This window comes from Lagopus leucura, unplaced genomic scaffold, assembly GCF_019238085.1.
Source record: "Lagopus leucura isolate 7727_CA_CO unplaced genomic scaffold, USGS_WTPT01 Super-Scaffold_100157, whole genome shotgun sequence".
NCBI classification, from domain to species: domain Eukaryota; kingdom Metazoa; phylum Chordata; class Aves; order Galliformes; family Phasianidae; genus Lagopus; species Lagopus leucura.
The window spans coordinates 10,292,887-10,317,296 of NW_024962334.1; the positions used below are offsets into that span (position 1 = coordinate 10,292,887).

At 40.0% G+C, this 24,410-nt stretch overlaps 2 protein-coding genes across 4 annotated transcripts in view; one reads left to right on the top strand and one right to left on the bottom strand.

Annotated features, from left to right (window-relative positions):
• The window catches only part of CAPN7 (calpain 7), a 28,930-nt gene extending 7,267 nt beyond the window's left edge, over positions 1-21,663 (top strand). For 2 of the 3 annotated variants that reach the window (XM_042888837.1, XM_042888838.1), the window contains 17 exons: positions 735-935; positions 1,695-1,781; positions 2,631-2,757; positions 3,232-3,317; positions 4,234-4,327; positions 5,521-5,667; positions 7,197-7,303; positions 8,788-8,908; positions 9,135-9,279; positions 10,354-10,453; positions 11,762-11,897; positions 12,299-12,374; positions 14,026-14,171; positions 14,629-14,691; positions 16,687-16,817; positions 18,124-18,216; positions 18,299-21,663. In XM_042888837.1, the coding sequence (XP_042744771.1) occupies positions 735-935; positions 1,695-1,781; positions 2,631-2,757; positions 3,232-3,317; positions 4,234-4,327; positions 5,521-5,667; positions 7,197-7,303; positions 8,788-8,908; positions 9,135-9,279; positions 10,354-10,453; positions 11,762-11,897; positions 12,299-12,374; positions 14,026-14,171; positions 14,629-14,691; positions 16,687-16,817; positions 18,124-18,216; positions 18,299-18,443 (2,005 nt within the window). In that variant the 3' untranslated portion in view covers positions 18,444-21,663. The remainder of the gene's footprint in view (positions 1-734; positions 936-1,694; positions 1,782-2,630; positions 2,758-3,231; positions 3,318-4,233; positions 4,328-5,520; positions 5,668-7,196; positions 7,304-8,787; positions 8,909-9,134; positions 9,280-10,353; positions 10,454-11,761; positions 11,898-12,298; positions 12,375-14,025; positions 14,172-14,628; positions 14,692-16,686; positions 16,818-18,123; positions 18,217-18,298) is intronic. The other variant, XM_042888839.1, reaches the window with a different exon arrangement.
• Positions 21,664-22,701: 1,038 nt separating this feature from the next.
• Positions 22,702-24,410, bottom strand: part of SH3BP5 (SH3 domain binding protein 5) — a 41,638-nt gene continuing 39,929 nt past the window's right edge. Inside the window, exon 9 of the mRNA XM_042888840.1 lies at positions 22,702-24,125. Coding sequence (XP_042744774.1) covers positions 23,944-24,125 — 182 coding nt within the window. The 3' untranslated portion in view covers positions 22,702-23,943. The remainder of the gene's footprint in view (positions 24,126-24,410) is intronic.

A 24,410-nucleotide genomic window follows, 5' to 3' on the forward strand; every position in this document is an offset into this window, starting at 1 on the left:
ATGAACTGTGTTGGGCTGCTTTAGTATTAGCAGATTTCCAGTGCTTTTCAGTCTGCGTTAAGAAAATCCCACCCTGATTTGCACGTGTGACTATCTCACAGTTTAATGCAGCAACAAAAAAAAAAAGATGGCTCCTGAATGTAGCCTTTAAGCAGCTGAAATGCTGGATTTTAAGAGCAGTTGGTTTTTTCCTGCTGTAGTAATTGCTAGTCAAATCCTGAAGTCTAAGAGAAAGCAAGGTGGTAGGTGATGCTGAAACCAACATTGATGAGTTACCACTGAGATCCTGCCTCATGGGGGAAGCAGTTAGGAAATTATGTCCTGTCAGTGAATCACTCTAAAAGGGATTTTCTCTCTCTGGGTTTGTGGTCTTTTTCTGAGGTTTCAGATAATGAATGCTTATGTAAATGTTGCTATTACTATAGTCTTAAAGGTGACAAAAACCTAATGAATTCTGCTGAAAATACCTTTGAATTGAATTGCAAATGCTATATTTTAATTGATAGTAGAACAGGAAAATAAAGAAATAGTGGCATCAGTACTGAATGATTTCTGATGCTTATCTTCTATTGATATCGTTTATGAATTTTTTCATAGGAAAAATGATATTGGTCAGCTTTAGCATTGTTCATCCCTTCTAACAAATGTGAAAGCATGAACAAGGCAATAAATGACTGACCCATAGCCATATTTTCATTACGATTGTACACAGAATGCATTTTTCTTTCCTTTAGAGCAGAAGCACTGAAAGTATCGATGTCAAAGTCATCTCAGAAGGAGAAGTCAACTGCTGCTAAACCAAACCAGCCCGTCAGAACATTCTTTCCACTGGGTCCTGATTTTTCTTTGAATGATAAACCACAGACAATCAGAGCAGTACAAGCTAGTGAGTCTCAAGGTCAGAGGTACACTGCAGAGGAGATTGAAGTACTCAGGTGAGCAGAGGCCAAGTTTTTACAAAGTTTTATCATTTGTGCACACATCCTTCGTGCATCTTGGACAGCAAATTGTTATACACCTAAGCTTGAGGTATATGAGCAGAGGCTTGGAAAACCACCACTTACAAACACATTTGTTGCCATTACCCACACTGGTATTCTCTCCAGTATTGTAATCAGTGGTTTTTATTCACAGAGCATGTTTAGAAGACAACTGGTAGTTGGCTGCCAGGAGTATTTTTCACAGCCATATTTTTGTATGTTTGTACCTGATGGAGTTCATGAAAGATCTCACTCACAGGTGCCCAGGTATAGGAATGGTTTTACGTATGATACAACTTCTGTTTCACAGGAAATAGAGGAAGCATGGTATGCTTCAGGATTATGCCTTCTGTTACATTCAGTTCCTTTTGTATTTTAACAAATCCATAAAACCTTCAGGTAAGGTTGTAATTTTGAAAACTATGAAGTATATGCAAAAAAAAAAAAAAAAGGCAGTGTCTGATAAGGACTACAACCTTCTTCCTTCTCACTCTGCAGTAAATAGGATTGTGACAGAGGTGATGTTCAATGCTGTCCAGGATTTGATCTTCTTCCACTTAATCTGTTTATTTACTATAGGCTCTTAAATGGACTAAAGGTATGGTCCTGAAGATAGAAATGTGAGTGAGTTTGAAAAGCTGCAGACTTTTCAGACTCAACCTTTGAAGGATGATAGATAAGTTTGTAACTGTGTCTTTCTCTTGCAACTTGCAGAAAGACTTCAAAAATTAATGGCATTGAATATGTCCCTTTCATGAGTGTTGATCTGAGAGAACGTTTTGCCTTCCCTATGCCATTTTCGTAAGTGCTTTTCAATTACTGATGTTTCTTTGCTGTTATTTTGAATTCTTTCCAATCATCAGTATTGTTGTGTTTTCTCTTGAAATTGTTTAAGCAGATTTTTAAGCATAATTTTGGCTGAGGTACTTAGATACTGCAACCTCATTTCTCCAGTCTGGTCTTGGAACTGTTTAACGTAAGCTGATCCTGCTCTGCAGTGCCTTTGCAGTTGTCCCTGCAAGCCTTGAAGAATTCCAATTGGGTTTTTTGAAGTATTGGGCTATGCTGGTAACTTGGCAACAGAGTCAGGAAATGGAGCCTACTGTTTTTAGTGCTCTCTGTCTCAGTTGTCCCACCTGCAAAATGAAGGTGGTAGCTGTCTCCTTGCAAAGGGCTATTCAGAAAAAGAGTGACAGAAAACTGTTAGATGTTTGTGCGTGAGCAGTGATACAGGCTCACCTTACATAGCCATAAAAGGCAAGTCATCTGGTTGGTGTTTTTTCTTCAGTTTTCTGCCAAAGGCACGACAATCAGATATACCTCAATATTTTCTGAACTGAAGAAGCCTTTTATTAGATCATCATGTTGAATTAAAGGCAAGAATTTGGGTTTCTGCTAGGGCAGTTGGCATCTGGAATTCCTTTCTTCTGTTCAGTCCTATGAAGGAGACTCTTGGGTTTTATTTCACATTTATAATATTTTCTGTTTTTCCCCACCAAATTGTCAACTTTGTTCTCTGAATTTCTTTTCCAGCTGTGTAATTGTTCTATGCACATTTTGCACCATCTGTCAGATATATGCATGACTTGGGATGTCATTAAAAGCTTTTCTATCTAACCTGTTATTTCTGCCTTTCTCTCCTAAATCTAGTGATAAATGTGGGAAGTTGCCATTATCCCCCAAACAGAAAGCAATGTTTGCCAGGTGGGTACGGCCAGATGACATAACAAATAACCCTACCATGATTTACACCGTATCAAGTTTCAGCATAAAGCAGGTAAGTTGGTCCCAAAGAGGAATGTTAGCTGCTATGAGACTTCCCAAAAAAGAAGATTACTTTTTCAAAAAGAAACCCCTAAATGTGAGAGAGCTTTTCATGGCTCTCTTGATGTTAATTTAATGACAGCACCACCTCAAATTCCATGTGTTTTTTTTAGCCATGAGAATGAACAAGTGCATTAACAGTGGAAACTGTGTGTTTTGGGAAGAAAGAGGTTAAATGTGAGTGAATGACAAGATAGCTGCATTTACCTCTCATTGCCTTCAATAAATCTTTTAACTTACAGAACAAGCAATGTTTCCTGCTTGCTTTTTTTTTTTTTTTTTCAGTAACTTGGCTTCTTTCCATTTAAATCCTTTCACTATGGAGGGGAATCACTAACTGACAATTTTCCCTTCTTTCCTGCTCAAGCCATTTTTCTTTAGTATCTAAATGTTAGTAAATATCCTCGTTGTCATCTTTTCTTTACAGACAATAGTGTCAGATTGTTCCTTTGTGGCATCCCTTGCTATCAGTGCTGCGTATGAAAGAAGATACAACAAAAAGTTGATTACAAGGTAAATAGCTGCTATTTTCTAAGATCATCAGGTTTAACACAGCTAAGCAGTATGTTCTGTTTAAATTGCTGTCTGTTAAGCTTATTCATGAGTAATATGTAAAAAATATTTAGATTAGTATGCTCTACTTTCATCAGTTTTAATTGAGGCTCTCTATCGTACATTTGGGTACAGTAAAAGCTAGTGTTTGTTTCACCTTTATCTCCCTTGGAATCTTGTGGCTTTACCTCTTCTGAAAGTGAAACTACTTTAAATGTGCTTTGAGAAGAGCAAATAGTCTGGAAGGCTTTGTTTTTAATAGCAGTTCTACTTAGAATGCCTTGTAGGTTTGTTTCTTTGTTACGTCAACTGCTGTACAACAAATAGTTGCTATTAAATCTTGCTGCAGAATGGTAACAACACTGTCTCAATCCAACTTAACAAGCATTCAGTGATAAATTTAGCATGCATTTGGCAGGCTGTCTGCCAGGAGCCCATTGCCAGACAAGTGTGTGAATGTTATTTCTAGAATTTTGTTTTAACCTATACTTGCTAGAAGGGAACGTGTAACCTTTGTGAGCAGAGAGTTCTGTATCACTGTAGTCTTGAAACCTTTGACTGTCATTCAGGCTAATACTGTATTTTATTGATATTGATACATTTAAAAGTAAGACATCTGCTTGTGTTTCAGTTAGAGAAATTACTGTATAACTCGGGTTTTCTTACTCCGATTAGGAGAGAACTGCATCAGGAATAAGGTCTGAAATATAAAATCTATTTAAACATCATTGCCACTTTTATTAAATTTGAGTGGCTTTTTCATGTAAAATTCCATATTTATCTCTTAGTATAGATTCTAGAAATCCCACTTTTCATGTTATCACTCTGTTGACAGCAGAGTCACTTATGTCACAATTTATGTGTTTTTTTTTAACAGTATAATTTACCCTCAGAATAAGAAAGGAGAACCAGAGTATAATCCATGTGGCAAATACATGGTGAAACTTCATATCAATGGTGTACCTAGAAAGGTAAATTTTTTGGGGGGAACTTAATACTCTTACTGTTAAAATCGTGTATTTTAAAAGCTGACAACCAAAGATTTTTTGTGAAGAGAGGAGATGCCTGAAGATAAATGGTAGAGCTTTATAAACTCACAAACATCGTTTTTTTTTGTGCAGTAAATAGTGGTATAAAATAAAATACTGTAGCAGTCTGTATTGCAGTTCATTTTGAATGATCACTGTTTGTGGGAGTTCAAAAATCCAGTGGTTGTGTTCATAGCTGAGGGGCTTGGGACAAGTCCTCAAATATTATCAAATGCTAAGATACAACCTCTAGCTTAGGAGGCCTGTTAGTAGCAAAATCCTGGAATCTAAATGACTGTTAGAGGGAAGGACCACCTCAGTGTTTCCCCCTGCTCTCCATGCTCTCCAGTATATCTCCCCATGGCTGCTTTTTGGTAGGGTGAGTGGCTGTGCTCTACAAAAAGGATTATCCATTCTTGCACAAATAGGATTTGACATGAAAATGTGCTTTCTCAGTAGTGTATTGGTAATAGACTGATGGTAGTGTGAAATATCTGTGCTGGGAAATTGTTTCAGACCACAATGAGTACTGCAGTAATAATCTATACTAATGGGAAGGATAGTCCACATAATTTAAACAAGAAATGTAGATGTTTTTGCAACTGCTCCTTTAATACTTCTTCCTTTCTAGAGAAAAGAAACATAAATTAGGAACTGGGGACTATGGAAGTGATGAGACATGCATTTTGGTCCTTTATAGATCAATGACTGCAATTCCTCCACTGCACACTGAGCACAATCTATGTTCTTTCTCCTAGTTAGGAGAGGGATGTTGTTAGGCCTTTCTCTACTTTTCCTAATATTGACAGTCACACTGAGCTTTCCAGCTGGTGTTAAATGCTTGACGAGCAAGTTGTGTCTTAACCTCCACTTCCTAAAGAGCAAACCAAGGCAGATGCTCACAGGTCACCCAGTGGTGGTGTGTGAGACAGCTAGCAACAGAACAAGTTGTTCACTGTAGGGCAAGCCTCTGATTGGTACAGGTGTCCTCATCTGAAAAAGTGGTCAGATCTGTGCCTTGGAAGCCTAAGTATGTGCCTATATATTCCTAAGAGTTAAGTTTTGTTGTTTTTTTTTTTAAATACTTGCAGGGTACTTCATTAGCTGTACGATAACTTCTTATTTATTTTGCACAGGTGATCATAGATGACCAGTTACCTGTTGATCATAATGGGGAACTTCTCTGCTCTTATTCTAACAATAAGAATGAACTGTGGGTATCGCTAATAGAAAAAGCTTACATGAAGGTCATGGGAGGATATGATTTTCCTGGATCAAATTCTGTAAGTACTAGATAATTTCTAATAAGAAAAAGAATAGATAATCTCTGTCAAGTTTCCTCATTTCTTGTAGTGAAATCAGAATGGAATGCTTGGGAAGTAAGCGTTGGATTTCTTCCTTTTTGTTCTAATTTTTCTTCCTATCACAGACGTGCTTAACTGTGCTCAAGTATGTCAGACTTGAAGGGCAGAGTTAAACTTGTACTAACTGTAGGACTGAGACTTAGGGTTAGAAAGTTATGCTTTATATTGACACTAGATGAAAGTTTGGAGCAAACTCATACATTTTTTTGCTTCTACCTGTACCAGTAATGCAGATTTTTTGTTTCTAACTGTCATTCTATAGACAGCATGATTCTCCCTTGTTAAGTTGAGCAGCCAGCTAAGAAAGGAGCAGGCTGAAATACTCCATGTTTATGGAGGGAACAAGTACTTTGATATAAGAAAGCTTATCTGATTGTTCCACTCATTTATATGAATATGTATCAGGTGCCTATAGTGTGGTTACTTAATAGGCTGTCATAATGCTGCAGCCAAGTTGTTGATGGGGAAACTATTCTTTCAGAGAGTCTGGACTATTCCAGCCCAAATAATCTTTATTCATTACCTAGAAAGGATTTCTGATTTTTCATTCAGACTTACTAAATTTAAGTGTGTTTTTATTCCATTCTAGTTGATGTCTTGATAATTGTATTCTTTGTGGATGTGATAGGCAGTTATCACCTTCAGAAATGTGATTATTGAGGCAAATGTGGCCTTGCACAAGGGCAGAATGTGCCATACATTTTTAGGTATGTTTATGTCAGTGGAGGGTGCTTTGTTCTGCGGAACAGTGCTGAAGAAACAGAATAGAACCACCACATAGAACCATGACACTGTTCTACTTGCATTGTCCTCCTCTAACTTGCTGTCTGGAAAAACAGCTTGACATTTGACATCTAATCTCCACCCCCTGTTCTCCACTACATCACAGCTTCATTTTCTAATCAGTCTATTGTCTGTTGTATTTGCAGTTTGCAAAGTTCCCACCCACCAGTGCTGTTCCTGGACTCTTCAAGCCTTTACAGTCTTTGCTTTTCCTTTGAGGAGTTCAAAGCAGGAGGAGAGGAAGCAATGTTTCAAGGAGATAAAATGAGGAGATTAAAGCCTTTTTTTACTGAAAAGCATGACAGTGTCAGCCTTACAAAAAATATATGTATATATTAAAAACCTCTGAAACCCTGAGCCTTAGAAGTAAAACATAAATAATTTAGAATGCATATATAATAGCAAGATTGCAAGTAGTTCTTCTGAGGCTGTAATTTAAAATTCTGTGAATCAAAGAAATAAATAGAACGCATCATAAAACTGATGGAACTCTTCTAATGCTTTCATAACTCAAGTTTCAGTTCTTCATCAGCTCAGTTTTATCAGATTTCATACTGTCTTACTCTTGAGTCTTCATATGTAGAGCTATTGTAATAAGTGTCTTTGGTTTCTTTCAAGGTGCTTTGATGGTTACCTGTTGTTTTCTCTGAACGCTTGTATTTCAGAACATCGATCTCCATGCGCTGACTGGTTGGATACCTGAAAGAATTGCTATGCACTCTGACAATCAGGCTTTTGATAGAGACAGCACTTTCAGAATGCTCTATCAGAGGTAGAAGTTTGTTCTTTCTTAACTAATCAAAATGCTTGCTCTGCAGTAATTGGATTACCAACTTACAGTCATCACAGATCCCTCAGCAGAATCTTGGTGCTACAAGTTGTGGTTTGTATGCTTTCTGGAAGAAGAAAAAGTGATGTATTGGTGACTTTAATAGGAGAGTAAGATACTATGGAATATTTTTCCTTCCTATTTGATAGGGAAGAAAAAAAAAAAAAAAAACAGCCAATTTCTTGATGAAGAAAATAAACTGTAGAGTCAGAGAAGAGCAGATGAGAACCATTGTACAACTGAAGTCTTTAAAAAGCAGAAGGAAATATAGGAGGAGTATCCCCCGGAACTTGACTTGCTGTCCCTAGCAAGCAGATCAGTATGGTATTCTTAATCATATCACAAAATCTTGATTATTATGCTCCAGTTGTAAAGGAGTTTCTGGAGGAGTGGCAGAAAACCTGTGTTGAAACTGTGATCCTCATCTTCATACTTGTTGCAACACAATTCTACTTAGGGTGAAAGATTCAGTGTAAAGTAAATGTCAGCTAGCAAGTACTTAAATTAATTTCTCAACTGTTCTGTGCAACCAGTTCCTCTTGTATCTCAAGGCAGTAGATGGAGGATATTCTGTTGACTGAAAGAGCCCCATTCATGATGGGAGAGTGGAATTATTTCCATAGTGCTTTTTCAGTAGTTTAGGAACTCGCACTTGATGGTCAGTTTTTCAGATAGATGTTCTGACATTGCAGTTTGTAGGTGTGGCTGCAATTTGTGAGATCTAGTCATCATAGCTTCACTGTTGTTGTTAATCTGTGCTACACTGACAATCTGTAGTCTGTGAACTGTGCAGGGTTACACAGTACCTTGAGAGCATACTTGGATTGTACCATGTTGTAGGAAACAGTAGCAGATCTTCCTAACAGTGATCACTGTGAACAACTGCAATTCAGAATAATTGCAGAACTCAGCTGCTGTTTGACAGTTCAAACCCTGTAGGAATGACACTGAGTGACACAAAGCTGGAATGTGGGCACGTGCAGGAATCTATGATTTATTGACTGATTTATTTACTTTCCAAGTTTGTGAAGCCCCATCAAAACCCTGGGGTCAATAGAGTTAACTCACTGTATGCAGTGATTTGAGTAAGTGTTGATGAAGCCATTTCTGTGTTCAGGTGAAGATCTGTGAGTATTTTTAATAGATGACACAGATTGAATTTTAGAATGACAAATGCTTATTTTTATGTTACAATGACAGTAGCTATTTATTTCACATGCAGCCTGTATTTAAATATTGGAAGAAAATAGTGCTGTTTTCTGAAGCATCTTCAAGTGTGATTTCTGCTTACAATAAACAACCTGTATTTCTATGAAGTAGGATCATACTAACAGTGTGCAAACATGCCATTACAGTATCTGTCAAATGTTAGTTTGCAGCTGTTAAAAATAGCTTAATTAAAATGTTCTCTCTTTTTTTTTTACTAGGTTTCATAAAGGAGATGTCCTGATCACAACAGCAACAGGCGTGATGTCTGAAGAGGAAGGAGAAAAATGGGGTTTAGTTCCAACCCATGCCTATGCAGTCTTGGATATAAGAGAACATAAGGTACCAAGTAAAAACTGAATGATTTTTTCAGATACCAGCTTGAAACCTTTGTCCAAGATGGATTGCTACTGATTTTTAGTTCATTTTGTCTTAAGCTTTCCAGGATTTCCCAGTAAAACTCAATGATGCTATTTCCTTAAGATGCTGGTCCCTATTCCATGTTCAGATAAATGAAAACATAACCTTGATAAGGTGAATCCAGCAGTTTTACTTTGTATTTCCTCAGGGGCTTAGATTCCTCCAGCTGAAAAATCCATGGAGCCACTTACGTTGGAAGGGACGATACAGTGAAAATGACACAAGAAGTTGGACCCCAGATCTACAAAAATACTTGAACTTTGATCCAAGAACAGCTCAGAAAATAGACAATGGTAATAAGGCATAAAAAATCACTGTATGCTCAAATAATGCAGACCTTGGTGGTTTATCCCTGCAGAAAGGTGGAAAGAAACACTTAAGCACAAGAAACAGGTGGAGTAACTGAGGAAACCCTTTTGTTTAATGCCACTTCATTATGACAACAGTATGCTTCCAAGTCCATTGGAGTTTAGCATTTCATTTGAACTTCATGCAGTGTGTAAGAATAGCAGTCCTGGCTTTTGGTAGTTAGGAGAGATTAGCTCATTACAGATCCATTCAGTAAGGAATTGGTGCATCTGTAGAGTCTAATAGTTAAAATTTATATGAAGTTACATTAACAGTTTTAAGGAAGTTATTTTTCTGACTGGATTTTCCTGCTGATTTTCTAAAAGTCTGAAGTCTAAATATGTAGCTGTTCTGACTGTATATCTTTCTAGTGCTGCAAGACCTGTGAGTGCCAGTATCAAAGACCTATTTGAGAGTTCATTTCATCAGGAATCTGTCAGTATGGAGGTGGTGGTGCTGGTTGGAGTTGCAATTAAATGAGCTGTAGAGCGTTAAAATTACACAAGAATTGTAAAGATGAAGCAGATGCGGGGTGCTAAAGCAAGTCCCATAAAGAAGTACCTTAGAAATACAATTCAGGGTATTCACATTAATTGAATAGTTCACTGTGTTGCTAAACTGGTTTGTTGAACTGGGATAACCTTTTTTTTTTTTTTCCAGAAACTTAGGAAAGCATAAGGCAGCTCAGTATCAATTAGTGATGTCTTTATTGGATAGCACAGAGGTTCTCTCATGCCCTCTGATTAATGCTTGAGAATGAAAATGTCTTGTCAGCTTCAGAAAGAACCCAGTGTTAAAGATAAGCAGAGATTCTAACTAACTTGTCTATCTTGGTTTAACTTGTTTGCTTTGTGAGTTAAGTTTAACTTTAGGAATGCAGGCAGTGCAGATGTTACTACTCTGTTTCATAGAAATGTGGGGTTTATATCAGCTGTACTTTTTGCCTGAAAAGAGACTTCTGAAAAATGAGTAAATTCAACATTTCTGGTAAGCAAACAATAACAGCAGTTTCTTTTTAGGGATTTTCTGGATTGCCTGGGAGGACTTGTGCCAGTACTACGATGTTATTTATTTGAGTTGGAACCCTGGTCTTTTTAAAGAATCTACATGTATTCACAGGTTGGTCCAAGAGAAAAACTTCCGTGTCAATATAATGCTGAATGTCTTGATGAGGTGTTTCCTTTCTTCCATTTGTTTTTCCTCACTGCTGCAGAGGTTGGGCTCAAGATCATGGTTAGAGTCCAGCTTTACTACTATAAATTCTGAGCTCAGGCTTTTGTTTTGAGGTTTTCCATAACACTGTTGAAACTCCTGTGATCTTTGTGACGATACTGTAGACCTAAGGTTGTATAAGTGGATGCTGACCTCAGTACCACATCTCTATATTAGAACAGAAATTAGGTTTGTGCACAGTCAGTGTTAGTTTACTTAGTCACTAGGCAGTGCTTCAGTGACCTAACTTTTATTTGGAATTCATTTTACTGGGCAGTTCCAAGCCGTTTGTGCAGTGCGTGTTGTCTTTTATAAGTGTATATACAAGGTGTATTTGCTCATGTCGTAGGAGTCAAAGTCCATTTCTCACCAGTTGTAGTTTTGTGTTGCCTTCTTTAGCCATCAGTTTATTTGAACATGATACTGGTTCTCCCTCTGGTATTCGTTTCATTCAGTCTTTTTCTAACCCAGTTAGAAGAGAAGTGCCTCTGTTTCTGGAAGTGAGGGTTTATTTGTTTCTCTGCTGCAGTATACCACGCTTCACCCCTGCTTCCCCATGGCTTCTGTATGCGTTAGCTCTGCACGAGCTCCATCATCAATAGCACAACTTCTCAATTTCTCTGTAAAGGCTCCTTCCACCTTTGTGTTCAGACTAATTCCAAGAAGTGCTGTCTTGGAGCAAGATGAGATGAATATTCACACTCAATCGTCTTCTACTCTGTATTTCCTTGTATTATTAATGATTGTCATACCTCTGCATAGGGCAGTGCCTAGCACAGTGACATCTGCCATAAATAGTGGCATAACAACAGAGATAAATTGAAGCTTAGTTAATAATGCAGCCATTCACAAACGCTGTTTGGTTCAAAGGGCTGAGAAGGGTCGATGACACAAATAGCTTTATCCATTTCTGTTCCCAGTGTGTCACACTCAGTGTTGTCATCAGCACTTTTTTTTTTTCCCCCGTTTTCCTTGTCTAGACAGTTCCTGAGGCAGGTTTTGTAATAGGGTACCTCGAGGTACCAGGCACCTTTCCAAACATTAAGCAGATTGTTATTCAGAAATTTACCTGAATATAGAAATCTGTAGGGGAGGGGGAAAAAGAAAAAGCAAGCGTTCGGACATAAAAGCTCATAAGAAGCATCGTGCAGTTAGAGAAGTCTAAATGTCTTTGTTTTCAAAACTGATCTGATGCAATGTCTGCATTGCTCCTAGTACTTGGGATGCAAAGCAAGGCCCAGTGAAGGATGCTTACAGCCTGGCCAACAACCCGCAGTACAAGCTGGAGGTGCAGTGCCCACAGGGTGGAGCTGTGGTCTGGGTGCTGCTGAGCAGACACATCACGGATAAGGTGGGAGTTCTCTTGCTTTCCACATTCTGAGCTCTGTAGTACCTGCTGTGATATTACTGCTCACATTTACATGTTCCAGGTATGGCTATATGTATAAACTTTAAATTCTGCTGTACGGATACCTGCTTTCAAGATGGTTGAGATAGACTCAGTGTAAAAATTGAGTGAGGTGATTACATTCCACCATTGGAGTTCCAAAGGAATTCTGACTCCTAAGGGCCTGAACTTCTTTCAGTTAATTAGTGGTAGCTGGTTTAATTCAGACATTTTAAAAAGATGAACGCAAATACTGGACCATAGCGTGTGGTGGTCAAAGGGATGGGAGAACGTGTGTTTGATTTACATTTAATGTTGGTTACGTTCCACAGAAGCTTGTAACTCCATTTGTGTTTTTTTTATAGGATGACTTTGCACATAACAGGGAATTTATTACTATGGTCGTATACAAGACTGATGGCAAAAAAGTTTACTATCCAGGTTAGTATACCTCAGCTGTCAAAAAAGATGGTGCTTAAGAATAAATGAACACTTGCAGAGAGTTCTCTGGGAAAGAGAGGCACAGTTTGTTTTCCTGCTGCAAAGCTCATTCTGTGAGGTCAGTCTTCTGATGTAGTCATTCAGCCCTTTGACCACCTTGACAGACTGATGGAAGGAATAAACCAAGCTGTATGCGCTTAAGATCTTAACCCTACTTGATTTTTGGAGCTTTATTGCAGCTGCAAAAAGGCCATGCATGTTTTATTCCAAGAAAGACAGTAGATCTGAGACACAGAAGTAAAGCTAATGCTCGTGTAACAGGTAATAGGAGCTTTTACAGTTCTTCTGAACAAAGAGTGGAACTTGGGTTGGTTGGTTGGTTTGTTTTTCTACTGGAATAGCTGATAATGGTTGTGGGGTTCATCTCTGGTCTTGCTCAGTGTACTCTGCCAACCAGTTTGCCTAGAATCCAAGCCAGCTTTCTGTAGAAAACATCCACTGAGGCCTTCCCAAAACATCAGGTTTTGCACGAGCTGGTCTTGCTAAAGAATTTGCTTGTCCTTACTGCCCAAGACATGCTTGTGATGCTGTTAGTTGTAACACTGCTTATTTTATGTGTGTTAGACTGAAAACATTCAGGTCAGCAACCAATGCACTTCTGTACACTGGAGGGAAAACTATTCTGCTGTGCTTGAAAAAGACAGTTTTCCAGCAGGACCATTAAGGAGAGCTGGATGACTTGTCTGTTTTTTCTTGATAACCAAACTCTTTCATAAACTTTTAAGCTCACGAGCTCAAACTCATTTGAAACCTTTTTCCATGGAAATAGATTTGTCAAGCTGCAGTATTATTTTTACCATCTGTTAAAATGAGATCAGAACTAAACAGGTTAATCCTTTGGCACAGAGACAGGGATTCCCCATTTCTAAGCTGCTTGTTGTTTTATTTTAATCCTTCTCCCATGTTGCTTTGTGGAAGAAAACAAAGGAACTGATCCTGGGTCTATTCAAGTAATTGGCTAGACTTGTCTCTGCTTGACTAAAATTGAAAGAATTCTGGAAATGACCAATTAGAGCCCAGATAACAAATTGCACTGTGTAATTGTGAAAGAAAAATGTTTGGGATGCTTATAATAAATACTGTTTGTATTGTGTAGTGATCCTAGGAGAATGGAGATGTGGTTTTGTTTCTCAAAGGCGTGAACATATTGCGAAGTCTTGTCTACCAACTGCAGCTGCCCTGTCAACAGAAAAGGGAGCTTCTCTAGCAGACTCCTCATAGGTTTTTGTAGAGTACTCAAAGATTCCTTATCTTTTTCTTTACATTTCAACATAATCACAGTAGAACTCCTTTGAACAGAGACGTTGGTGACAGCTGGACAAGTAGTTCTCTCAAGTCATTGAAGCTGTACTTTCAAGTGCAGAATTTGTCCTGTCATGTGTGATGTACATCTTCAGAAAATGACAGTTGCTCTTATGTGTCCTTGCTTTCTGTGAGCAAATCCTGAAGCTCCTTTCTTCTGAAAGCACTCAAGTCTGCTTATAGTCTAAACACAGTACCAACAGCCTGACTTTCTGAGCAGAATTCATTGATTATAAATGGCTGAGGGGTTTCTTTGACTGGGAGAAGTGTTCATTCTTTTCTTTTTCAGCTGATCCTCTTCCATATATTGATGGCATCCGGATCAACAGTCCTCATTATCTGACCAAGATAAAGCTGACCTCTCCAGGGACCCATACATTTACGTTAGTGGTGTCTCAGTATGAGAAACAAAACACCATCCATTACACCATCAGGGTACGTACTGCTGGTTTCATAATAAATGTGAATAATTATACTGTAAAGTGTCCTCTATTTGTAAATGTGATGAGTGAGTGCACTTCTGGGTCCATGTTGTTACTTGGAGGAGGGAGGCTATGAATGTTGGAGTGGAATCACTGGATGATGTGTTTGGTAATGTTCTCCATTGTAGCTGAGGCAATATAGGGTGCCAATACAATACAGTGGTGGTGGGGAACTCCTCTTCTTTTGCCATCAGCCACGACCTCTCCTTTTCCTCTGAAATGCCTTCTGATAAGAGATGGGTAAGATAGGAAGAGGTCACTGGAGCCCAAGTACTAAAGCTGCATTTCCTTTGTGGTTGTTTCTAAATAGAGCAAGTATCTAAAAAATCTTCGTAGGCAGTTCTGTTTTTTTTCTTTTAATGTCATGAGAAATGCCTGATGGGTGACCACCTCCTGCTTTTACCACACAGGTGTATTCCTTGTGCAAGTTTACCTTTTCCAAGATTCCTACACCTTACACCACTTCCAAACGGGTAAGGAATTTTTCTTTAGTTACTAAGTAATGATTCTGGGTTAGGTTTTCCATGTTTGAGATGTACAGGGTTCCTAAATACAATTTTCCACTAATGTCCAGAAATGCCAGCTTAGGCTGTGTTCTCAAAAACCAAACTTCTTAATTAAGAACATCAACTAGAGCTTAATGTAAGCATATCTGGTGCAAGACCAACCCTGTACTTAGGTTTCATATAACTTGCCAAACAATTAGCTGCTTTAAGCATTGTTCATAACAACAAAAAAGCCTTTGGTAGCTGGCTGACTCTTTATACTAGGAAGGATAGCAGCTTAAATTTTATCAGCAAGAGGCTCCTATCCAGTATATAAGCTTTATCTTCATCAGAGCGTGTTAGAGCTGTACTGGTGCAGATACAAATCAATCCTTTGTAGAACAAACTGACCTTTGGAGTAACAACCCGTGCCCTAATATGTAATGAGTGTGCAGAGAGTTGTGCACTTTATCAAAAGAAAGTGAGCAATTTTCTTCCAAACTTCCTGGCACAACAGGGCATAAGCAGCAGAGGCAAAGCAAAGGCACCACTGCTGAGATGTGACCATCCTAAGTAAGTCCATTTGTCACGAGACCTTACAGGCCTTACATTTTGCTATCTCAAAGGTCTGTAATCACTAGGATAAGCACTCACACTGTCAAATAGGAATGAGACAGCATACATACAGATGGTGTATTTCATATAGAAATGCTCCCTGAGAGTAGATCAGCAGTAGTGGCAAGAGCAAATACTTGGCTAGAATAAGTGAGAAGCCCAGGTGGTCTGGAGGCCACATGCTGCTGTTATTATTGTCCTTGAATCTCACCAGCTCAGGAGCACAGTAGGTAGCTAGAGAGATTCCTGGGAGCAATGTGACCAATTGTCAGTTGCTTAAGAAACCACTGTCACTTGAAGCTCTAAAAAACTGAGCTTACTTTGGAAGAATGGTTTAAGATGAGAAAAATGCACCAAAGATGATGTGCCTGCATAAGACATGTCATCTGTTTTATGCTGTGTTAGTTTCAAAAGAGAATTAAGTACATGGAAGCCTCCTGTTAACTATCTGGAGATAGCTGTCTGCCATTCAAATGAAAGGCATGTTTTATCTGGCCGTGACTGGCTCTGTCTAAATGATTAAATACAGAAGGCTAGTTGCCTGTTTAATGCTTATTTGGTAACTGTATTGCAGTCATTGCATTTAAAGACAAGCAGATACGAATTCACAATTTACCAGTCAAAGAAAGCACCGTTGAGATGGCTTGTACCAAAGTTGGGTGGTCATCTGTTGTGCTAGCACAGCTGTGGTGGGATTCTACAACTGAGGTAGAAAAGGCCTGGAAATTCACAGCAGCCTCAGGTTGTGTGGTGGGGGAAGAAATCCCCCTTGCCTTCCTGTTGTGTCACCTTCGAGGGTTTTGGACACTGAGTAGAGAAACTAAATCAGAGGAAAAATTGTTGATCTCTGATGGTTTGACAGAAAGGGGAGGGAAGTAACATACAGGGACCGCAGCTCAGCTATAACTGTGCGAATGCCTGGCATGTCTTAGAACTTTCATTTAATGACTAGCAGGAGGAACTTGCAAACAGATGGCCCGTTTCTTAAAATCTGAGCAACATTCTGTCCCTTGTATTTCTTTGTCCTTTTGGAGTCCGTCCTTAAGGACATCTTTGTCTCAGTAGCACTGCTTCTCAGAGTGCATGGTGGCCAATGGGCAGCGCTGGAGGGAGAGATTTTCAAAGCAGAGGCTACAAAACCTGGTCTTTAGAGCTGAATAATATTACCTTATAAGAGATCCAAGGCTTTGAGTCAGGTAGTTAAACTTTCTGAATCTGATCAAATTCTGACTTTCACTTCCTCTTTAAAGATTCCAAGATTGCTGTAGTCAGGGACAAATGAAGTGAGAGGCACTTCAAGTCTTGCATCACTTATATCCTGAGAATTTGTGTATAGATAAAACATCTTCTGTACTTTTGACTTCTTAGGTTAATGGACAGTGGAAAGGTCACAGTGCTGGAGGTTGTGGAAACTTCAGAGACAGCTACAAAAATAACCCTATCTATCAATTCCAGCTGGACAAGAGTGGGCCGTTACTAATTGAGCTGCGTGGACCAAGGTTTGTCATACATGCTTCTCTACACAGTGAGAGTATCGTGCACTAAGGATAAGTTATCAGAGTCCTCCAAGGGGTGGATGAGAAGATCCTGGAAAAGCCAGAGATAATATATGGGAAGCAGTTATATTAAGCTTTTTATTAAGCAGGTACAGCACTGTTTGTTTCTAACCTTGCCATCAATGCTAAATGCTAAACGCAGGTTCTTAAATAACAGCCTGTGCGGTAGCTTCAGCTCTGTCAGTGCATCTACTCTGTGACTGGCAGATCAGGAGGAAGAACTGGATGTCAGTGCCCTGTGAAGAGTCTTTCATAGTGAAAGCTTCTTCCCAGAGTTGCAAGTAATACTTACAGGCTCTCAACTGTTACTGTGGTAGAGTGGACCTTTATTAAATTACTGCATCTCAGCTCTGGAAGAGGGTTCAGGAGGGCCAGGTTTTGGAGGGGATATTCAAGAAAGTAGAATATAAAATAGGTCTTACTTAGAATGTGGTTCAAGTGGTATGATCCTCTCAACCCCTTTGCAATACTTGTCAGTATGCCTAATGATACCTAATAAAGGGGAAGCACTTTCTCCCTTCTGGTAGTCCTATACTAAAGTTATGGAGGTCAGATTCCTTCAGCAAAATTTATCTCCCTCAAGGTATCAGTGTACAGTGCTTCTAAATAGCAGCAGCTCCTGCCATGCAGTCATCACATGATCAGTTTTTTCACAAAGCTGCACAGTGACACCATAGAATAGTAGTATGTTTCTGTCCACCTTCTCTTTGAGGAACTCTCTCATGAAATGCACATGAGCGAGTTTCCTTGGAGGTGTGGCTCTCCCACTCCACTAATTAAGCATTTCTTTTTCTGCTTGCATTTTCTGCATCTGTAGATCATACTTGAGTAGTTTGACCGACAGGGCCAGCAGTGCCTGTCACATTTACGAAGACGTAGCAGACAAATTGTCCCAGGTTGCAGTGAAACATGAGAATTGTGCTGAGATCACCAACGTTCACGTTCCTGTGATGGTGATCAGATTGCAGCCCAAAACCTGTACGCATGTCACTGCAAGTGTAACCATGTGGGCTCTGCTTTGGTGTGGAGGCAAAAAGCTAACAGATTTTTTCAGATAGAGTTCTGAAACCAAAAGTGCATCTTCCTCCAAGTTGTACATTCATGTCATGGTAAGCTTCACTCATATTTCTGTCACCAGTGTGAGAAAACTTAAATGTATTCCAGCTATACAGTCTTCAAAAACTTACTCTCCTCCTGCTAGCCCTGATTCCCCAAATAATTGAAGTAATGGTCTGTCACTTGGTTGCAGGCAGTACAGTGTTGGGTTTGAAATTGTCACTGTGTCAACAGTAGGAGATCCTGGTTCCTATGGCTTTCAGAAAAAGAGCAGCGGGGACTACAGGTAATAAATAGTTGATTAATGAAATCTTCACTGCTTGAAACACTTCTTACCTTGGTTGTAAGAAATCGCTCTTTTATCGTAGGTGTGGATTTTGCTACCTGGAAGTGGAGAACATCCTTGCTGGAGTCTACAACATTATCCCCACCACATTCCTGCCTCAACAAGAGGGTCCTTTTTTCTTGGATTTTAATAGCACTTCTCCTCTTAGGGTATCGCAGCTTCAGTGAGGAGACAGACCCAGACATAGCTGCTTAAGGACTATTTTTGAACTGGCCTACAGGTGGATAACTTACTGCAGATATGCATAAAATAGAATTGCATCCTAAGTTATAGCCAAGAACACAGTCACCAATTTGGCAGTTGATTGTGACAGAAAATTAGCTGTGGTTTTTGCTGCTATAGTATCGGTGTAAGCACTGTTCAGCAGGCTTGTGAACAAGCTAAAGTGTTACTTCCAGACAAACTGGAAGAATGTAAGAATGTAATTTGTTGCAGTTTTTCTACAGTTCAAATCAAAATCTAGTGAGTTCAAAGAAAAACTACCACTGAAATTCTCTTCTCCTGAAGTACAGGGTCCATGGGTTGAAGATTTTATTCTGAAATGTAGAAATGTAAGAAAAATATTCTTGTGTATTCTGCTTATTCATTCTCAGGCCCAAATATGTAGTAAATGCCATTTATATTGCTGCCTTGAATGTTTACAGCATTGAAGCACTTCTCACATTTAAATTTGAGTTCACTACTGCTGAGCACATATTCCAGCCTGCCACTATCGTGTTCAGCTCATCTCAAGTATGTACATAGGAGTAAAAGATAAGGAAGACCCCAGCTTTAGCTACTTCTAAAAAAGCAAAGGATTCACCCTTATTACCTGTTATTTTGAATTACTTTAGTGCACATCATAGCACAAGGTAGATATGGCTTTCTTACTGCAAGCTGCCAGACCCTGCCTGCTGGGGATCAGCATTGAGAGGGGCAAGGTAACCAACAGCAGTGAGCAGAGCACGCCCTTCACATGACAAAGGGGGAAAGGTTTTCAGCCAGAGGTGTGCTGTGAGATTCTGTGCACCTACTGAAGCAGCCTCATTTGCTGGTGCTGCTGGAGAGTGAACTACCCACCATCAGCACAGTAGCAAGGAGATGTTTTATCCTTGTTACAAGTATGTGGCTCACAGGAGAAGGATCGTTTAAGCCTTCTCCCTTCCTGAGCTACATCTGCTAGGCGGGGGCTTGCTGCTCCTATTATAGAAGAGCTCTCTTCCAGAAGGTAGCTTTTGCTTCTAAATTGAAACTGATTTAAAACAGTGTACAGTTGGCCAGTGGCAGCAGAAACAGGGTTAAAATTCTTAAGCAAGCAGTGGAATTGGGATTACTCCAGGAAAAAAAAAAACGTAGAAGGCTACTGCCTGCATTCTTCCTTTAGCCTATCAGATATACACACATACAATATGCAAAGAGGATTAAAGGTAGCTGAATTCTCCTTCTTAAATCAAATACTGAATGATCTTAATTATGTGGGTTGTTTTTTTCCTTGAATGACAGACAGAACTGCATGTGATGGTTGTGGAAAAGGGTGCTGCTAAAGCTACCACAGGAAGCTCTTAGCCCTTCCACTTCGGCAAGTTTTGAAACAAAAAGGTGGTATCTTCAGAACACAGGTGCCACTTGTTTGTTAGGAAACTGAGCATGTGCTACAGGAGAACTAGAAATACCTGGGGGTAAAATTACTCCCTCAGAAGTGTCTTTGCCCTCCCGAGAAAGTCTGAGCTCCTTCTTACTTCATCTCTATGGTGAAGCAGCTGCTTAACAAACGTCTGGCTTTCAAAGGACAGTGAGTTCACCTGCCTTTTTGGACTGCAGTTCCTCAGAGACCATCTGAGCCTTGTGCTGACCTGTCACTTGTGACTTACCTTCTTTTGCAGCATATCAACACGGAACAGCATGGGCATAAGCTGAGCAAAAACCCATTGGGTTCTTTGTGGCTATGCTGGGCTTCTGGGTGCAGCCAGTTGTGCCAAGGACTCTTCCTCCCTACAAAATTTAAGCTTTGTTTGCTTACCCAGCTTGTTCCCTGTAAAAGCGTGCTATTTGTTTAGCTCAGGTTAAACCAGAGCTGTGCTCCTGCGACAGCTAAACTTTCAAAATTACAAAAGGCAGAGGCCAGAACTGCCAACCTTCAGACCTAAGCTGAAGACATAGGTTATGCTATTCTTTCCCTCACCACACTGCTGTGATTACACTGCAGCATTTTTTATCTCTAATGACAGAATATTAGATACTGAGTTAGGCTTGGAAAGGTTGTGCAGCAAGACTTCCAGAAAGGAGCATGGGCTGTAGGGAGGGGAACTGAAAGAGCTGCACAGCCACAGCTTACGTTGTGGGTAGGTGGGCAAGGGTACATTCCCACATCACTTTCAGCTTGACATTTATGACCCTCTTCTCTGCTTTTTAAACATGAAAATACAGAACCTCATTAAATTCACCAACAAGCATACTTCACTCTATCAATGTACATTGTGTGACAACTGAAAACTGTCCAAGCTCCAAAACAAGGCAGCCAAATACCAATGAAAGCTGGTTGTTGTGAGGATCTCTAAGAGGATTTGCACTTTCTTTGATTCACTGAGGGAAGATTACAGTAAATAGATGATTTTAAATTCTCTGTCACTGGTGCTAAGGGACAATTGGAGAACCCTCTTCAGAAGTTTTAACGTTTTCCATGCTTATACACTGAGAAGGCTTTTCAGTATTTTGGTTTGGGGTTTTTGTTTTAAATCTTACCTTAGAGCTCCATCCAAGACCCTATGTGCTGCTGTTGATACCTCAGGGTGAGCCACCCCCCTTCCAGCACAGGCATCTCTGTGATTGTTGTGTTGGGAATGCATGGTCTGATTCTGAAGGACTCATCCCATCAATTTTCCAAGGCTTTCTGCAATTCAGTACATGGATTAATGGTAACAACACTTCCTATCGCATCTGCCTCATGAGTCTGAGTTTCAGTCCTACTTTCCTGATGCAAATTTCACTGAACTGTTTTCTACAGTAATTACACAGTTGACCATGTGAGCTATGAGTTGTTGGAACAACCAGCTGCTTAGAATTAAATCTATGTACAGAACCATAGAAGTTTTCATCACTTAGTCAAACAAGAACATATTAAATCGTGTGATAATGCCAAAGAGTAAAAGAATTCCTACATTAACTTGCTTTATACATTCTTACTGCTCATAAGTACTACGATACACCAGAAGCTTATTTTTATACCCATGAGGGCAGCTACTGTCACGTTACATATCAGGATACGTAAAGATTCCAACAGAAAAGTAACTGGAAGAAGCTTGTCAATTTGCCTGTGCTCCCCCGTGATGTCTGTTCATTTAAGTCTGTCATATTTATAATTACAGCTTTTACAGAGTTTAAAATAAAATGAGTTTTCCATGAGTTTAATAGACCCGTTTGTGCCTGTTTGCTTGTACATCTGAAGTGTGGTTTACCTGCTGAGCATCGGTGTCACCAAAGAAGAGTTGCTGCAGTGAGCTCCTCGCGCTGACCTGGAGCTGCGCTGCGGCTGTGTGGGCACACGGCTTCTGCACCCTCCCACGCCTCCACAGCAACGGCTTCAAGCTGCTGGGAGCTGAATCCAACAATCCCAGCAAGCACAAGGCAGCGCACGCAACTTTCTCTGATCCTGCTGAACATAGCATTATTCGTACACAGCTGCGCAAGTCTCTGGTCACAACCAGCACTGGGAGAGGAAAGCTGATAGCAGAATGCTTAAAAAACAACAACCAGAAAAGAGCAATAGATACTGACTGACAAAAATACTCAGCCTGAAGCTCCTCTGTTGCTCTAAGGCAACAGACAGTAGCTCAATTACAAAAGCAAAAGTAAAACACTTAATATAACGTGACACGGTGGCACCACTTTCCGTATTTAATACTGACAGTGCCAGCTTTTCCCTTAGTTACGGCTGCAGCAGAAGCTGGAAGCACAGACCTCTTTTTTCCAAAGCATGCATTGGGTGGGAAAATTCTGCAAATAGTAAAGCTTGGCCTTCAGAACACATAAATGCAGGTACTCAACAGCACTGCAGGTGAACAGCTGCACTGTGTTGAAAGTAATTTGTATGGAAACAGTTTTCTTGACCTCCGGTTGCACGTGACCTTAAAGCAAATTTCAGCAGCATTAAGTACAGAGGAGTTTGTTGTATAACGTTGAGTACCTTCCTCCTTCCTTTGCATACCAAGAGACTTCAGAAGATTTAACTACATCTCCATTCTCACGTAGTGCAGAGTTAGAAGTTAATCACAGACAGGAGGAATCAGAAAGCTGGCAGGAGACTGCAGTTGTGCACGCTGCAAAGGTTTCTGAACACCAAGGTGAGAGACTCCAGGCTGTGGTCTTCAGTGAAAGTGGATATTTAAAGCCTCGCCTTGCCTCTGGTTCTCAGTACTCAAGACACGCTGAGCTCAAACAGACTCAGAATGTGGAAAACAAAAAGGTTTACTGTAGTGTGAAGAATTTTACATTAACTTTGAGAATAGATACACAAGCTGTGGCAAGGACGAAATACAACAGGACTGCAAAAACATATAATAGAAAATACTTCGGGCAATACTAAAATTCCCATGAAATTAACAATATAAACTGACATTTTAGATAAAATGGTGCTTTCAGAAATGCTTAGCCACCAAAACTGAAGAGTCCTAGGATTTCTACTACCACTTACAATGACCAGACACTACTACTGCCTAACAGCGGCCAGCAAACATGCCCGTGCCCTTTCTAGTTTTATCAAATACTTCTCTAGGGCATCCTAAACCTCAATCCCTTTTACAGTTATGAAATCCCACACAGTACAACCTACGGAGAAATTTAAGAACACATTGTCAATCTACACTGGCAGTTCCTTTTCTTCATGCATATTTTAAGGGCGATCCCCTAATTGTAACTCCTGAAAACATCTATCACTCCCATTTTTGAGCAATAACACTTTAAAGTGCTGAAAATAATACTTCACTTCTCAGGGAGGGGGAGGGCAAGGGCCAATCAACTCTTTTTGGTCACTGGAATCACCCTTAGAGTTCCAGCCAGGCTCAGGAAGGGGGCAAAAAAGGCCCGTGGCTGCTGAACGGGACCATCCCACTCCCGTCTGCCTCAGGCCGGTTCTCAGAGGCACAACTCATCTTCATCCTTTCTGTGAGCACCAAGGGAAGAGTGAAGGCTTTTAGGGCCCCACATGCAGCTTTCCTGTATACAAAATATTTCTACAGTTTCAGTATAATACAGACAAATACAGATGTTTAAAGAATATGCCGTTTATACTCAGGAGATCCAATGTATCTAAAGAGCATTTCATTCTACAAAACCAAAGCCAAACTGCACTCTGCAAATGTCTGGCTTGAATTTCAGACCCCCCCCCCACTGCCATGAATTTGCACAGGAACATTACTGGTTATTGCTTCAGCCAGGCTGCTACAAAACGATTTACAAAGTCTGTGACACGGGAGCACAGCTTACCAGCTGATAACTTGTCTGACCTACAAAGGGTTTACTGAATAAAAACTTCAGCCCTCGACATCAATTCGACTTCTTAGTGCAGTTTTAAATTCTCAGAGTAAACGCATAAGATTTGGCATATATTATTGGCACAATGTTCTTCAAACACTTAGAAGTTCAGGTATAAATATTTATATTCCTATTAAACAGGACGGGCACAGGGAGGACTCAGCCAATCTGGGCAGCCTTTCTGCCCGCACATATTCCCTCTTTGATTTTCATGCACTGAAGGGAGAGCTGCTTCATCCGGTTATCCAAAGCCAGCCCCTCGCTGGAGCCGCTCCTGTTGCTGCTCCTGTTCTTGTTCACTCTGTCACTTGCCTTGTTCTCAGCCCCTTCTGCCCTATCCCCTGCAAAGAAAAGACAAAACTCGATGTTAAACCCAGAAATCATTATGTAGCTTATGGTTCAAGTGAATGCCTCTGAAACTTCCTCTGCCAAAGCGCACAAAATACACAAGCAGGAGCAAGATGCTTTAACTAAAGCAAAGTTGGCCTTCCCAGCTGTTCTCATCTTGTGTGCTGCATCAGTATCTTACAGCATAACAGATTTAGGCTGCAGCACACAAGAACAGTGGTAATTCTCCTGTCTGAATTTGTCAGCAAGGGCTGGCAGAGATTTCTTTTGGCACTTTT